The following is a 16,461-nucleotide window of genomic DNA, read 5'->3' as shown; positions in this document are numbered from 1 at the left end:
ACCAGACGAACAGCCATATCTATGGCACAAAAATCATTTGACGGGGAAAAAAAACAACCACTTCCATCAGAGACATTGCTTGGAGACCTTCTCAACACTTAATACTGTAAATGGAGAGCTGGAGGTTCCAGGTGTGCGTGGTGGTTTCTTTTGCCCTGGTGCAAACCTATAAGGGGCTGTCTCTCAGTGGGGATCAGGGGAGATGGATACCCTCAGACTGGCAGGTAGGCATCAGTCAGCTGTTTAGTTTGTTTTTTTTCTTCTAATTAAAAAGCATGACTCAAAATTTTTTACATTTTAAACAATATTATTTATTATTGTTAATGGTTCTCTCTACCAGGACGAGTCGGGGGAGAAGAGTCCTTTCAGCCAAGTGGTAGATATCATGAAGAGATCCAAAGCTTTGCGCTTCTACGGACTGATGGGGAAACGCTCAGGTACCTACACACTCATCCATTAAAAATATATCTATTATTATGTATTATCTATTACAACATTTTATTGCACATGTAAGCAATAACACACGGGAGCCATATTTTTAACTTCTTTAAATTCTGTTAAAACCATGTATTTATTAGCTGTACATTGGAATATACCTTATTCCAGCAAACTATACCAACAAATGTGTTGACACTTTACTGCGGGTAATATAGTAAAAGGGGAGTTTTCACTTTAAGGTTTTTATTCAGGTCTTATTTAATGAAATGAAAGGTGTCTGCTCCCTTGCTGATATTTCAAATAAGTAAACTGCATTTTGTTTCCTATGAGGTAGTATTGTTTCCAGTGTACTAACCAGAACGCTGATGCTCAGAATAGCCACATCTCACTGGGTTCTGCTGATGTTGCATTTGAGCTCGGTTAAGATACACATGTCAATTTAATTATTATTATTTTTTTAATCACGTGGATCTTTTAAGATAATCCCTTAAACTTGACTTTGTATTCAACCATAAACAATAACAAGAGTTCTGTGTTGCAGGTTTAAAGCAGCCCTTACAAATGGACCGACGACGTAAGTTAATAACCATTTTCTCATCTCGTCGTAGTGACCTTTACATAACTTTCGAAACGTGTATTGGCCTCTCTCCACCCATAACCTTTTAAGATTTAGGATCGATTTGAAGAATTTACCGACCACGTTTAAGGCCGTTTATGGTGTGTGATCTGGCAGAATTGCTCGTCCGCAGCCATTTTCTCACCCCCCTAATTCATGTTCTTTTCCTCTTTATGAGGTCGCTGTATCTACCGTCTTGGTCTCATTACGTTTTATTGCTCGTGACTGGGCCTTGAGGGCCGGCGGTCCGTTGTTAACCTTGTCTTTGAAAGGTGCCGTAACATGTATTAGAATTTATTATCTTTGGTCATACGCTTCAGAACTCGTAAACGCAAATTTCAGTTAATATTTCGGTCAATATCATTTTACAGTTACTTTTAATAACGGTCAAGTACTTCTTTTCACACTTTTAGGGAATAAAGGGGAGATGTTTGTGGGCCTGATGGGAAGGAGCATTTCCAGTGGCGGTAAGACGACAACCAGACATAATCTCAAGGCAACTTTTTTGATATATAGATATCAATGAAAGAAAACCCTAAGCACTGGTGGAATCTTTCTCTGGAGAGAGAAAAAAAAAACAAAAAAAACCTGCTAAGATGTCCTTGTTGGTTTATTGCAGAAGCTTTGACTCAAATGCTTCCGGCCGCGACGGGCGCGTCACTCAACGTGCTGGAGGAATCAAGAGAACCTGGTAAAGACAAAAACCTGAGGCTGTTCCCCTTCCTGCGTGCGAGGAATCAAAGTCAAATTTATTACACTGAGACATTTTTGAAAAAATACTGAACTAGGTTTTTTTTTTTTTCCCCGCCTGTGTTTGTGCAGATTGGCGAGAGGGTCGCGCCCAGCTCCAGTATTACTACAGCTAGAAGAAGAAGCGACACATTTACATCATCATCGTCTATACAATTTTATAGCAACCGAAACGACAGCGTACAAAACATTTTCTACCCTTTCGGAAACACACCGCTTATTGTCGTGAAGTTCATGAGGTTGGTGTCGTTTCCACCTCAAAACAAAAGCGACGAGCGTCTTTTGAATGCACTTTGTTGTTGTTGTTGTTGTTGAAGAGAGTAATAAAAAAAAATATATATTTAAAAACTGCCAAAACGGAGGCGTGTACTTCTTGTAACATTCATCAACATTCACAAAAACGTGACGACATTCAATATCATAGCTTGGCTAAACCTCTGGAATTCTTTTTGAAAGAAAAGGGGAGAAAAACCAAAAAACAGCCGTGAGTCTCTAACCTTTTCAGTTGTGAATCCTTCCCGTGGCGAGGGATGTCTTTTTTCCCCTCTCCCCCCCCCCCCTTTCTAAAACATAAATACATGCCGAAATGTAAAATAACTAAATCCATGTGATAAAGAAGAGAGCTACTTGGGAATAAGCAGGTAAAAAAAAAAAAGAAAAAAAAAAGAAAAATGATGAAAGAGATGATAAAAATGACCAACGAACCAATAGATATTGACTGCTAGCTGGCTGTGGAAGGCTACTCTGTGGCTGGTGTGGGCGAGTTCATTGGGTAGCCTGAAGGGGGAGTGGGCGTGGGGGCTCATGTGCCTTTGGGGGGCGTCCATTTTAGTGAGCTGGGGTCGATGGTTTTGTTGTTATTGCCCCGTTTGGTCTCCTTGGCCTTCCACTCGTCAATCAGATCCTGGAGGCCAAAAGAGGAGAGGTGAAAGGAGGGTTACGCTCACCGACAGGAAGGAATTTAGAGCGGCCATCACTGTCTTTTATGACAAAACATTTTAAGGTAAATGGAAAAAAAAAAAAAAAAAAAAAAAAAAAAGTGAATGTTTCCCTTCATTCTATATTTTAAAAAGAAAAGTCATTTTTTAGACTGTTTATTACATATTACATCATTTCAAGATGTCCATTTGAGATTAGGTATCCCGTGATAAGCATTTACCGTAACTTGTGACCTCATTTCACTCTCATTTTAAGTAAGTAATCCCATAACTCAATGAAACAAACAAAAAACAAATAAATCACCAAACTAATGAAAGTTAATCAAACCAATTTAATCAATAACGGAGCCTAGGAGGGTATTTGGTCAATTATGACTTTTCTTGGCACTTGTTTCCAGTTATATCCAGATAGATGTGCAATCACAAACTGGGTCGAAAATTAAATGCTCACACCTGGAAGCTCCTCTCGACAATTAAAAATATTAAAATTAAAATGAATATGAATTAATACTTAGATAGAATGAGCTTGAGGAATGGCAGGTTTGTTTCATGTTACAGCTTTTTTGTGTTACGTTTGAAAAACCTGTTAAACTGTTCAAATGTTAATATCACATTTTCTTTGTATGCCATTCCTACCAAAATGTTTTTTTGGGAAGAACCACAATAAATGGCTGAGCCTCTCTACAGCTCTGCCCTCACATTTAGAACCTCACCTGTCTCTTCAACACCAGGTGCTTTCCCTTCCAGTACTTGAGCATCTGAAGGGACTGCAGGGTGCTGACGATATCCACTGGATTTACGGCCGTTTCCTGGCTGATCTCTGAAACGTTAAGATAGAGGAACACATCATATATGTACGCTTAGGTAGTATAGATGTACATACAGATGATAAAGGACAATTACGGTGATAGAGTCAAAGTGTCACACAGTATTCTGTCTTGTATCTTAGAGTGGAATGACTGTTTTATGATTCATACAGCAACACAGCCCTGGTTTCTCCATCGGCGCCAAATGTTTGTGAGTGTAGAATTTCACTAAGACAACGTGAGGTGAGGTGTCACAGCGGCCTGGTGGTCTGGTCCCACTCACCCTTGATGGAGATCTCCTTTCCCTGGAAGTTGTACATGTATCGAAGTAGAACTTCCTTCCAATAGCTGCGGTAGCTGATGAGGCCCAGGTCGGACAGAGGCCTCTCTGGAGAGCCCACCTTCTCCTCCACCTTGGACAGCAGGTAGCCTGCAGGCCAGGGAAGAGAGCAGGGTGTGTTATTCCTCTAGCTTCCCTTCAACCCAATAGAGGTGTTCAAGGGTTTCATTTCACAAGCACAAATTATTCTAACATTTAAAAACACACGTTACATTCAATGAAAGGTTTTTACAAAAATGTGTCTGCGCAACTTTAAGCTTCTTAGCGAGTGTTTAGCTGGCTGTGACTGCGTTCATTCTGGCATCACAAAATTTAATTCAGGGACTTTCAAGTACTTTTTAAGCACTATTTTTAACGACACATTTTCTTTGATCTTTATGAATTCAAATATAATATAATATATATATATATATATATATATATATATATATATATATAATCTCACACACACACACACACACACACACACACACACACACACACACACACACACACACACACACACACACACACACACACACACACACACACACACACACACACACACACACACACTTCCAGAACCCATAGAAGCAGAAAAAGACTGCATCGTTGACAACAGGAACACACATCCTTTTTGGGATATTTAAGTTCTGACCCAAAGCAGACGGTAAATATCCATTATGTAAAATATGTCGACAAGACGTGCAAAACCACAAACTTTTATTATTTAATTAGACTTCTCATATATATATTATTTTATTCAAACCAAAATTGTACTTTAGTTAAATGTTATTTAAAGCGGCTGCACTTGTTACTTATTGTTCAAACGGAAATTATTTGATTTCAAATCATAATATGTGCAATATTTAATTATTTTTAAAATGGCATTAACTGACAGGTCCTTTTGTTATTTTGAATATTCAATAAAAAATATTATACATCTACATGCCTTCATGATGTCATTCTCTTTATAGCCTGCTTATCAATTTCTTTATGCTCAATAAACACAGATAATATTTGACCAGAATCTCTCCCATTTGCCCGGGACATTGAAATCTTCCAGGACACATTGACCGGCACCAATTCTTTCTTACGGAAACTCTGCCATTCTCAGGAAGAAATTCAAGCACCTCAAGGACCTGGTAAAAACCCTGTTATTCGAAGTTGCTTTGGACAAAGGCGTCTGCAAAATGATGTAGTATAGTAAAATGTTATTTTACATTAGAGCCAGCTGTCTTTAAGTGAAAAAGGGAAATAATTTGTTAGATATTTCCAACTACCTCGAAAACAATGACGACGGAATATTTTTAGGTCACTAGAACTAAATAACACAAACTTAGCCGATCTGAATTGGAAAAGGAAAAATGTAGTCTCCCGCAGTTCATAGTTCCTTTCATCTCCGGCTACTTGACTCGCTGTTTCGCCTACTCATGGTGCTAGCATAGCATTTCACCGGACACAGTACACCGCAACGTTTCTCTCGGTGGCAAATAGCTGGAAACTCTGGGTAACATACTATTCTTCTGCCAAGTCATTAAATATTGAATAAATGGTTAAAAAAACAAATAAAATCATGAACATTGGTAAATCCCTCATTCTTAAAATTTTCTTAAAGAACGTTTAAAAGTAAGAGAGATGAGGTTTGCACGTACTGAAGTCGATGAGCATCTTGCCAAAGCCCTGCCTCATGAACTGCGGCATCGTCAGGATACATGACACGTTATAGTTGAGGAAGGAATTCTTTTCCTGGAGGCAGGGGGAAAAAAAAAAAAGTGTTTGTTTTTTTTATAATTCCATCGCTTAATTACTAGATCAGCAACGATATGATTTTCAATTGCAATTCAGATTATTTGAAGTTACTATAATGAAATGCTTGTAATAATAACACAATTGATTGAAAAACTGACCTGCTACATGTATAAATGTATTTGAGTGAGCGCATAAAAATGGTTTATGGATTGTTTTACAAATTGTTTAATATTAGTTAAATCCCTCAATATTAACACAAAAGAAAAGCTAATCAGGAATTAAGGAGTTAATCATTGATGTTATTGATTTATGTAGCTCACAATCATGAAATATGAATTGATGATTGTCATACAAATAATTGCGATTGAACATCTTAATTGTATTTTTTTCGCTATCATTGTATAAGCGTATAATAGTGTAATAATATATGTCTACCTATTGCAGAAGAGCTATCTATTGACATTTGAACTTAAAAAAATAAGCTTCAGACAGTTCATATGCATCAGCCAAACTGATGGTAATGTACCTCAATCACACTTTATTCATGGCAACATAGATATGGAAAAATATTATGGAATCTAACAATTTTATGGTCAAGTTGTCTATTCGCACCCCCTTAAGCAGGGACGGATAACTTATCTTTCTGAAGGAAAGCACATCCTACTCAAAGCCATCTCATCACTCGCTGTGTTTACCTTGGAGAAGTATCCCACCAGGTGGCAGCCCGTGTTGTCGGCCTCCGTCATGACGTAGAAGAGGAACGGCTCCACATCGTAATACAGCGTCTTGTGGTCAAGGAAGAGCTTGGCAAGTAGACACAGGTTCTGGCAGTAGATCTGGAGATGAAACGGCACGTCAGACATTTAACTCCCGAGGGCTATTACGACAGATCCTTCGTTTGTTTCAACCGCTTACTTTGATTAGCCGAGCAGAAATCACTCCTCACCTTGTTCTTTTTGCCGTCTACCTCAAACACGGATATGGAGCCTTTCCTGTAGACCTCGTCTCCGGGTGGATGCTTCCACACACACTTGGCCTGAAACCACACAGATCAATAGACGTCCACACCTCAACAGTCAAATCTATTGCAACAATACAGAAAAAAGATCCCCAGATGAGTAAGAGACATATATTTGTTTTTGTTTATAAAACAATACCAGAGTGGGCAGAAAGGAACAAAAATACAAATTTAACGGAACAAATGAACGCTGAAGTTTGTTTGTTTTTTTACTCTAGAGTTACCAGATCCAACACGTAAAAATATTTCTCACCGCAGGTTAAGGTTACCATGATATGAGAAAATGTACATTTATTCAAAGCATTTTGACAACACCAATGGTTCCGTCAGTCTAGTTTAGTGCGAGTCTCACCATGTGTCTCCTGAGGATGGTCTGACTCTTCATATACTTGAGGCAGAACTCGCAGACGTACAGGCGGCCCAGCCGGGCGTACTCCTCCGGGTAGGGCGAGTGGTACCAGGTGTCCAGCTCGTAGCGACCAAACAGGATGGTCTTGATCATGTTGCTGCCTTCTGTGATCTGGCCCTGGATGCGAAGCTTCTCCTGGGAAGGAGGTTTGAAAAAAAAAAGAACATTTATCACAATGGCTATATTATATTGTTGATATCTTTGCAATTTCATCACATTTAACTACTTTTAATAAACGTTGGCTAGCAAGCTGGTTGGCTATCTGGCTGAGTGACAGGATCTGCACCTGGTTTCTCAATGAGAACGGTGCTACTTAAGCGAGGAGGTGTCTGGGGCTGGGGTTATGCAATCAATAGGTGAAAGATGATCTGTTCCCACCCCCAAATGACATGTTGGACACATTTCACATTTTTCACCCTTCAAGCAACACAACTGATGACAAATGAGGGAAAACTCCAATCAAATGCAATGAGGTCTTTAAAAAAATGTTTTATCACAAATTGGAAAAAGCTGAACAATATCGTTTATATGTTTGGTGCAGTTCCAACACTACAGAATGAATTATTATTAGTTGTCGTAGAATGAATTACCAGGTCCTCGGAGGCCCTGGCCTGAGCCTTCCTGAAGAGCTCCAGGTCGTAGTCGCTGGTGATGTTCTCCAGCAGTGGCTCCCTGGTGTTGCCGTGCGTCTGCCGATGTTCCTGGGAACCGCATAGGAGGAAGGGAACAGGGATCAGGAAGATACAACAGGTTGTGGGGTGGGGTGGGGTAGCGTTCATAATAACCTCTTCACAAAGCGCTTAAAAATTAAGACAAATAAACCAATGAGGTTTAAACATAAAAAAGGACAAGAGGATAAAAAGCTAGACACAAAGGTGGAAGAGGACACTTCCCAAAAAGCATAATAGGGTCATAGTGTTCAAGGGGAAGGCAATCCGATGTACTGTAGATCTACAAGATAAGAGTCCTAAATAACCAAGGTTAAATTAGTGAAAAAAGGAAGAAGACGACAAAAACAATAACATATTGAGAAACACATCCCACATAGCATTTTTGGTGTGAAAATGCATTTCGGGATAATTTTGCCAGCGTAGGGTGCAGTGTTTGCATGCCACGTATTTCACAGGATGTGGCATGTCATGCTACCTTTCAAATACCGTTCGATGTATGCTATGGTTTTTCGGACATGCTACCTCGCTGTACTGAGATGCATGCACGTATGCCAATACGGACGCAGCAGCAGTCTCACGTACCACATGCTTCTCTTTCTGCTCCTTCTGCAGCCCAGAGTTCCTCCCCTTCCTCAACTCAGCCACCTGCTCTTTGTAGCGGCTTTGCTTAGACGTGGGGGTCTGAAAGGAAACAAATCCCCCTTTCACATTGGTACCACGTACTATTAGAGCCACAGGCTCATGCGATGTTACAACCCCAATGTTAAGGATGGACGAGTCAACACCACAAGTAGCATTTCATACCTCAACAATGAAAAATCCACCAAATCAGGAGTTAATTCCAATTCTTAGCACATTTCCAGCCTTAAAAATGCAACATTTAAAACAAGCATAAAGCTTCGAGACGTGATCACCTACCTGGTGCCGGGTGGCGTGGCGCGTGTTTCCCTCGTCCTGTCCCTTCACCTCCTCTTCCTGTTTCTCACGGCTGATGGCTTTCACCTGCCCAAGTAGGAAAGAAAACTACATGCATTACATCAAGAGCAAGCAGGTGAAATGCCAGGGGCGGACTGAAAGAAGCTCAGTGCATTTATTTTACTTCTAAACACAAGCTCTTTCCGGGGTTCATTCTGGCATTACAAAATGAAATTAAATGAGTTTCAAGTACTATAATATTTCAAGCACTATTTTTTCCATTTTCAAGGAGATCACGCAAATCAACCAATTTTCAATGTGTTCTTTATAAATTAAATATATAATATAATCTTAATCGCCTTATAGAACAGTGTACACACACAGAGTTTTGGTTATCCGGTAATTGCCGTTTTTTTAAGGGAGAATCTGTTCAAGTCCGACTTATTTAAATCTCTCCAGTCATAATGTCCAGTGAAAATAATTCCCTCTTAGCTCAATTTTAATTTGTGCTGGGTGATAAAACGATAACCATCACAACATTTTTTCCTCTGTGTTGAAATAAAGTAGATCCGATCATTTCGATAAAAGGAATTCCGTGTATCTGTTCATTTTCGCGTTCGGCCAGTTGCAACGGAAAGCCAATAAGTTTGGACGATCTAAGGCTGACCTGTCACCTCTAACCAATCACATTAGGCCCCCTCCCTCGTGGACAGGTTGCGCTTGTAAACATAGTAGACACACTGAGCAGCGACAAGAACTCTGAGGAGAAGCTGAAAGATGATGTAATGTGACGACAAGGACACATACATTCATAGTTTAGCTGTTTTTTTGGATATTTGAGTTCTGACCCAAAGCAGACAGAAAATATCCATTGTATAATATGTCGACAAGACGTGCAACACCACAAAATGTATTATTTAATTAGACCTACTTTCAATATTTATATGGTATACTTATTTTAAATATACAATAAGAATATTATAAATCAACATGCCTTCATGATTTAATTATTTATATAGCCTGCCTTCAAACCTATCAAATGTTTTTAATCTCAATAGATACAGATGGCCGGAATCTCTCCCATTTGACCGGGAAATTGAAATCTTCCATGACAGGTTGACCGGCACCAATTTTTTCTAACAGAAACCCCGACAGACAGACAGACAGATAGACAGATAGATAGATAGATAGATAGATAGATAGATAGATAGTCATTTCATTGCCATCTACTATTAAAAGTGTCTATTTCCAACCATGCTGGATTAAATTTACATTTCTCTGGCATCATCTTTGTTGTCAAAGTGATTCTGGAGCACTTTTTTTATAACGTTATGATTTGAATAACAAAACCGGGCAAATGTCACAGGTTTTCTATGATCTCCCTTTTTTTTTTGTTCCAAACACTTCAGCACAAAAGGGAATATTTTCAAGGTATTCCAGTACTTCAATTTCTGAGGACAAAATTCAATTCAACTCAAGCCGGAACCGGACCCGGAAAGAACCCTGTCTTTCACTATGACCCAGCTACCTCTATTTAGACAAATAAACAAACAACTCCAGTCCTCTCCTTTATCCCATTCACCCTATACATGCTGGAAACAACTTGTAGGTCATCCAAATTTAAAATGCTCCAATTTAAAATAAAAAGAATGACACTGAAAACAGGAAGAAGCAACAGATCACATGGCAATGCCACAAATCCATGGTTATTTTGGAAGAATGAAATTAACTTTCTTCATATCCACTCACCTTTATGAGTCAACTAATGGAGCATCATGTCAGGACTAAACCAGATGCTCTGGACACTCACCTTGCACTCGTCAGCAGACAGGTTGTGATACAGAGGACACCCCGACACAGCGAAATGACGCTCATGTTTCCCTGTAAGATGACCTGGAGACAGACAGACAAATACATCAAAGTAAAGAAAATCTCGACAGGGATGCAATGACTTGTAAAATGGATCCACATGACATTAATCACAACCCAGAACTTGGGAAAAAAAGTCAGCTTTTCTGCCATTGCCATCGTCGGGTGCGAGGGAAAACTGAATCTACAACTAGATCATTAATTTAAGTCACCGTTTTTGGTCTCAAAATCCAACTCCACGAGTGTTTTTTTACCGAGCGAGTTGCATCCTGGCGTGGGGCACTTCATGTTGAAGTTGTAGGTTTCGTGGCAGCGGCGGCGTTTGGGGCGGTGGGACAGGTCCTTGTCGGACTCCCGGCTGGCAGCGTCCTTGGCCTGGCTCTCATCGTGGGATGCGTTGGGGCTGGAGATGTCCAGCTCAGACTCAGAGGAAGGGGCGTTCCCCGTGGGAGTCAGTGGCGGGGACTCGTCGTTGTCCCCGGCTCGCTTTGGGTCCGGGGTGTCTGGGGAGGGGGTGAGAGCGATCACGATTATATCACGTCGGTCTGAACGGCCGACGGACCGCAGATCACACAGAGACAATACATACGAGGGGGACTCACCCTGGGAGCTCTGGCTGAGCCGCATGGAGGCTCTGGTGAGGCGCTGTCTCTTCGCCGTGGTGCCGTCGCTCTCGGAGCTGTTGGTCTGCTCTCGTTCAGCGGAGGAGTCGGAGTCTTCCGTTCCATCGGAGCCGCTCCCAGCTACGTGCCTCTGCCGGGGCAAACACGCCGAAGCACATTCAAATAATTTCACAAATAATCCACGCAACAAACTGGCATCACTATTCAATGAGCCGCCGCTAACGCTAGTTAGCTTATGCTAACTACCCAGTGATGACAAGCTAATGCTAATAAGCTAACGCCGGTAGTATAAGGAGGCAGCTGGTGAAACATTTGAGCAGTAACATTTAAATACGGTTTTAACTAAAGGCGGTTGAATTTAAGCATGAAGGGAGTTAAACGACATCCCGGGATAAAGCCAGTAGTGCCAGCGAAGAAGATATGCTGGGTGTTATAACCTATTATGTAGCTTCACATTAGCTAAGCTAATCTATCCGGGGCACGGCATACATATTTTCTTTCCTCTTACCTGTCGTCTACGGGGCATGCTTTCCTTGTGGGGTCCCTTTCTACGCCGTTGCCTCTTTATATGGTATTGGTATCCGCGTTTTTATCCGAATATGACGATGGCCTCAAAACGAGTTCTTTCGTGATTCTAGTTTTTATTTGCAAAAGTTTGTGTGTACACAGCCAGCTCCAGTCCCGCGCCACATTTTCCACAAGCAGCATTGCACTTCCGGTGTGCATGCGCCGCGAGGCTCCACCAGGGTGCGCGCGCGCACAGGTTTAGCCATCATAATATTTCCTTTTAATATGTATTTTTATTTCAATGTGCCTTGTCACGGATTAAATACGATAGAAGGTATGTGTCGTAGTTATTAACACTCAATAGATTCATTCAAGCTGAAATTAGTTTCTTTTTAGTTTTTGGGGTTTTTACATACATAGATCTTCACTTATTATGTATATTATTATTTTTAATTGTTATTTACAGCAATGTTTAGAATGTACTCTTTAATTTATCTTTACTCATTTGTATGTATTTGTTGTTGTTTTTTATTTTATGTTTTCTGTTTGCCATGGCAATGTAAACGTATGCTTCCCTTGCCAGTAAAGCCCTCTGAATTAGAATTGAACGGGTAGGGTGTGATTGTGGTGTTACAGCAGCTTACATTAAAACAATAATAATAATATTAGTAGTAATAATAATAATAATAATAATAATAATAATAATAAAGTAATAAAGATACAAAATTGGCAATGTACAATAAACCAAAATAATAAACAAAAAAACGAAGCAATCACAAAAAACAAGCAATCACAATCTTCCTAACAACACAGTTGGCTCTGCGTTCCTCTCTCCCTGCCCCCCTCTAAAAAAGGCATTTGGTGTTTGAGTCGTAGAGAACCCAGAAAACACCCCTGATCTCCAGCGGGAGCCTGAGGAAGGAGGACAGGCCTGTGTGTGTGTGTGTGTGTGTGTGTGTGTGTGTGTGCGTGCGTGCGTGTGTGTGTGTGCGCGCGTGTTATGTCCCCCCCCAAGCAGCTGATACCACAAGGTCTAAAAATAGTAGACCCTGGGTCTAGAGCAGACTGCCCATGCGAACACGCTTCTACCATTGACCCGTCTTAGAAAAAGGAATCACAGGCAAGTCACGTCAACAGATCAATAAAAGATGAATAAGCCGAAGATCATCAGACCTGAGAGTTGGTAAGTACTCGTCTTTTAAGTTTCTTTGAAAGTCCAAAAGTCAAATAGAACATTTGGAAGTTGGAGCTTCAGGCACCAGCATGTGCTATTGGTGTGTGAGTGAATATTTTCCGGCAGACGCAGATCGTTTCTTTCCTACAAAAAGAAAAGAAAATATATCATTACATGCACATGCGGCTGTGATCACAGTTTCCTCAATTAACCCCTACCAGTCAACCAGCACGAGCACTGTGGTTTGACCGGAAGAAATACGTCACCATCAACTTCATGGTGCAGAGGCCCAAGGATGTCCAGGTGGATATTCAGCAAGACAAAATGATTTTTTGGTGAGGTGACAAAATGGCAGGTGACTTCTGAGTTCCTATGGGATTGTTTCCCATCTTCACTGCATCATTCTCTCACTTTCAGTTTGATACCCACACAGTGTTTAATAGGTATTTATTCAATAAATATAGTTAGGTATTTATTGAATGCAATGAGTACTTATTTATATGTTGATATAGTTACTCATATTCTATGCACTCCTAACCTTCAATTATCTCTCCCCAACAGTTGCAAAAATGATGAAGATGACATGATTTACAACGAGCTACACTTCTATGACAAAGTCCTCGCCAACGTATGTCTCCAGTTTCACTGAAACATTGGATTTGCTCCATTACAGACATTTTATATGGTCATATACGTCATACCATGTCCAGCAATATATCACATTACCACATAACCATGTCAACATCCATTAAAATGGTTAATGAAATGCATTGAAAATACACTTATAGTTTTATCTTTTGTCTTTATTTCATAAAGGACTCCAGGGAAAGAGTCTATGACCGCACTGTCAACATGTTGATAAGAAAACTAAAGCCAGATGTTGCGTGGCCTCGTCTCCAGAAAGATCCTGCCAAGGTAGACTTTGACATTTTCTAAAGATAATAATAATAATAACAGTGTTATTATGGTTATGATTATGGTTATTATAAATACTACTACTACTACTACTACTACTACTAATAATAATAATAATAATAATAATAATAATACATTTATGAAGTTAAGCATAAATAACATTTATTGGACTCTGAGGGAATGTGTCTGGGTATTAATCTGTGTAATGTGTGAATGCACATGTGAAGAAGGAATGTGTGAAAAAGGGATTTCTCCAAATAAAGACGTTGCTCCGTGTTCCTGCAGGCCAGTTGGATTGCTGTGGACTTTGACAACTGGAGAGACTGGGAGCATGAAGAGGATGAGGGGAAGGCAGAGTATGACAACTACATGGATGTGAGTCATAATCATTTTATAATTAGCAGTTAAATATCACAAATCCCTTTCTTTCCAGAGTTAGGCAACTATTTCTTCAACTTTTGTCAGAAGTGCTTTGCCTGATTTGTCCCCTACCCAGATGCTCCAAGAAATGAATTGCAAAAATCCAGGACTGATCCCAGACATGGGCGATCTTAGTGATGTAAGTCCAGATTTTACCTTTGCCTCTATTGTTCTTTTCATCGTGCAATTATTAGAATCTCTATTTTGTTATTCAATATTTGGATCCTGGAAATTGACTAGCCTATAAGGTTAGAATTAATATCAATTTCATTATTATTTAATAATATCATATACAATAGTAATTGTAATAGTAAATAATAATTATAATGATTATAATTAAAATAATCATAATAATAACAATGATAATCATAACATCTCTCTCTCCCACAGTCGGACTAAGGGTGCTGTTCCTGGAATCGTGGACGTGGATACCATGAGGAATACATATACTTTCACTTGCAAATCTATATATATATATATATATATATATACATACACACACACACACACACACACACACACACACAACGGTTCTATATATATATATATATATATATATATACGTGTATATATATACACACACACATATATATACACATATACATATATACACATACAACATATATATATACATACATACATACACACATACACACACAGGCCACTTTATTAGGTACACCTTGCTAGTTGGACCGGGTTGGACCCCTTTAATTCTTGGTGGTATAGATTCAACAAAGTGTTGGAAACATTCCTCAGAGATTTTGGTCCATGATGACATGATAGCATCACGCAGTTGTTGCAGATTTGTCGGTTGCACATCCATGATGCGAATCTCCCGCTCCACCTCATCCCAAAGGTGCTCTATTGGATTGAGATCTGGTGACTGTGGAGGCCATTGGAGTACAGTGAACCCATTGTCATGTTCAAGAAACCAGTTTTAGATGATTTGAGCTTTGTGACATGGTGCATTATCCTGCTGGAAGTAGCCATCAGAAGATGGGTACGCTGTGCTCATAAAGGGATGGACATGGTCAGCAACAATACTCAGGTATGCTGTGGCATTTAAACTATGCTCAATTGGAACTAAGGGGCCCAAAGTGTGCCAAGAAAATATCCCCCACACCATAACACCACCACCACCAGCCTGAACTGTTGATACAAGGCAGGATGGATCCATGCTTTCATGTTGTTTACACCAAGATCTACCCCTACCATCTGTCACAGCTAAAATGGAGACTCATCAGACCAGGCAACGTTTTTCCAATCATCTATTGTCCATTTTTGATGAGCCTGTGCCAATTGTAGCTTCAGTTTCCTGTTCTTAGCCGACAGGGGTGGCACCCGGTGTGGTCTTCTGCTGCTGTAGCCCATCTGCTTCAAGGTTGGACGCGTTGTGCGTTCAGAGATGATATTCTGCATACCTTGGTTGTAACGAGGGGTTGTTTGAGTTACTGTTGCCTTTCTATCGTCTCAAACCAGTCTGCCCGTTTCCTCTGACCTCTGACATCAACAAGGCATTTTCATCCACACAACTGCCGCTCACTGGATATTTTCTCCTTTTTGGACCATTCCCTGTAAACCCTAGAGATGGTTGTGCGTGAAAATCCCAGTAGGTCAGCAGTTTCTGAAATACTCAGACCAGCCCGTCTGGCACCAGCAACCATGCCACGTTCAAAGTCACTTAAATCCCCTTTCTTCCCCATTCTGATGCTCGGTTTGAACTTCAGCAAGTCATCCTCACCATGTCTACCTGCCTAAATGCAATGAGTTGCTGCCGTGTGATTGGCTGATTAGCTATTTGTGTTAACAAGCAATTGAACAGGTGTACCTAATAAAGTGACCGGTGAGTGGGTGTGTGTGGAGAGAGAGAGAGAGAGAGAGAGAGACTACGGTTATATATATAAACTCAATATGTATTTTCTTAATTTACGTTTTTCAAGACCGTTTTTGAATGATCCCCAATTTGTTGTTTCAGGCTGTTTTTATGGTCTTTTATATTATTTATAGACCAGAGTATTCTGTCCGGTGTTTTAATAAAGCTTTTTTTACACGCGTGAAAGGGCTATATTTATTTAGCAATTTATTTTTATCGTAAAATTATACGACGTCAGGGGAAACGTGCAGCGAATGGAACAGCGAACAGAAACATTGGACTGTGAAAACGATATCCTCAATGTACAATAATATTGAATCCAACATTTAAATAAATAAAAATGGAAAAATAAACACACCAGAGGAAGGACTGTTATTTCGTGTAATTACGCTCCAATAAATAGCAAGAATAATGCCGCATCTCGTCGCAATCCGAACTCGGAAAACTC

At 40.0% G+C, this 16,461-nt stretch overlaps 2 protein-coding genes across 2 annotated transcripts; one reads left to right on the top strand and one right to left on the bottom strand.

Annotated features, from left to right (window-relative positions):
• Positions 1 to 1,710: 1,710 nt before the first annotated feature.
• kat7b (K(lysine) acetyltransferase 7b) lies at positions 1,711 to 11,797 on the bottom strand. The gene is made up of 14 exons (XM_080021476.1): positions 11,633 to 11,797; positions 11,104 to 11,254; positions 10,756 to 11,004; positions 10,443 to 10,525; positions 8,636 to 8,719; positions 8,300 to 8,398; positions 7,637 to 7,747; positions 6,990 to 7,181; positions 6,566 to 6,655; positions 6,315 to 6,455; positions 5,523 to 5,616; positions 3,832 to 3,978; positions 3,456 to 3,562; positions 1,711 to 2,708 (listed from the first exon to the last, which is right to left on the bottom strand). The coding sequence occupies exons 1-14, from the start codon at positions 11,648 to 11,650 to the stop codon at positions 2,607 to 2,609; spliced, it is 1,668 nt and encodes a 555-aa protein (XP_079877602.1). The 5' UTR covers positions 11,651 to 11,797; the 3' UTR covers positions 1,711 to 2,606.
• Positions 11,798 to 12,553: 756 nt separating this feature from the next.
• On the top strand, positions 12,554 to 16,199 carry ptges3l (prostaglandin E synthase 3 like). Its single transcript, XM_080021891.1, has 7 exons — positions 12,554 to 12,814; positions 13,027 to 13,140; positions 13,367 to 13,433; positions 13,622 to 13,720; positions 14,006 to 14,095; positions 14,217 to 14,279; positions 14,531 to 16,199. Exons 1-7 carry the CDS (start codon positions 12,780 to 12,782, stop codon positions 14,537 to 14,539), a joined length of 477 nt encoding a protein of 158 aa, XP_079878017.1. The 5' UTR covers positions 12,554 to 12,779; the 3' UTR covers positions 14,540 to 16,199.
• The last annotated feature ends 262 nt before the right edge of the window (positions 16,200 to 16,461 follow it).

The sequence above is a fragment of the Zeus faber genome (assembly GCF_960531495.2).
Source record: "Zeus faber genome assembly, chromosome: 20".
Classification (NCBI taxonomy): domain Eukaryota; kingdom Metazoa; phylum Chordata; class Actinopteri; order Zeiformes; family Zeidae; genus Zeus; species Zeus faber.
The sequence above is the reverse complement of the archived record's forward strand: the minus strand, read 5'-3'. Positions and strand labels throughout refer to the sequence as shown.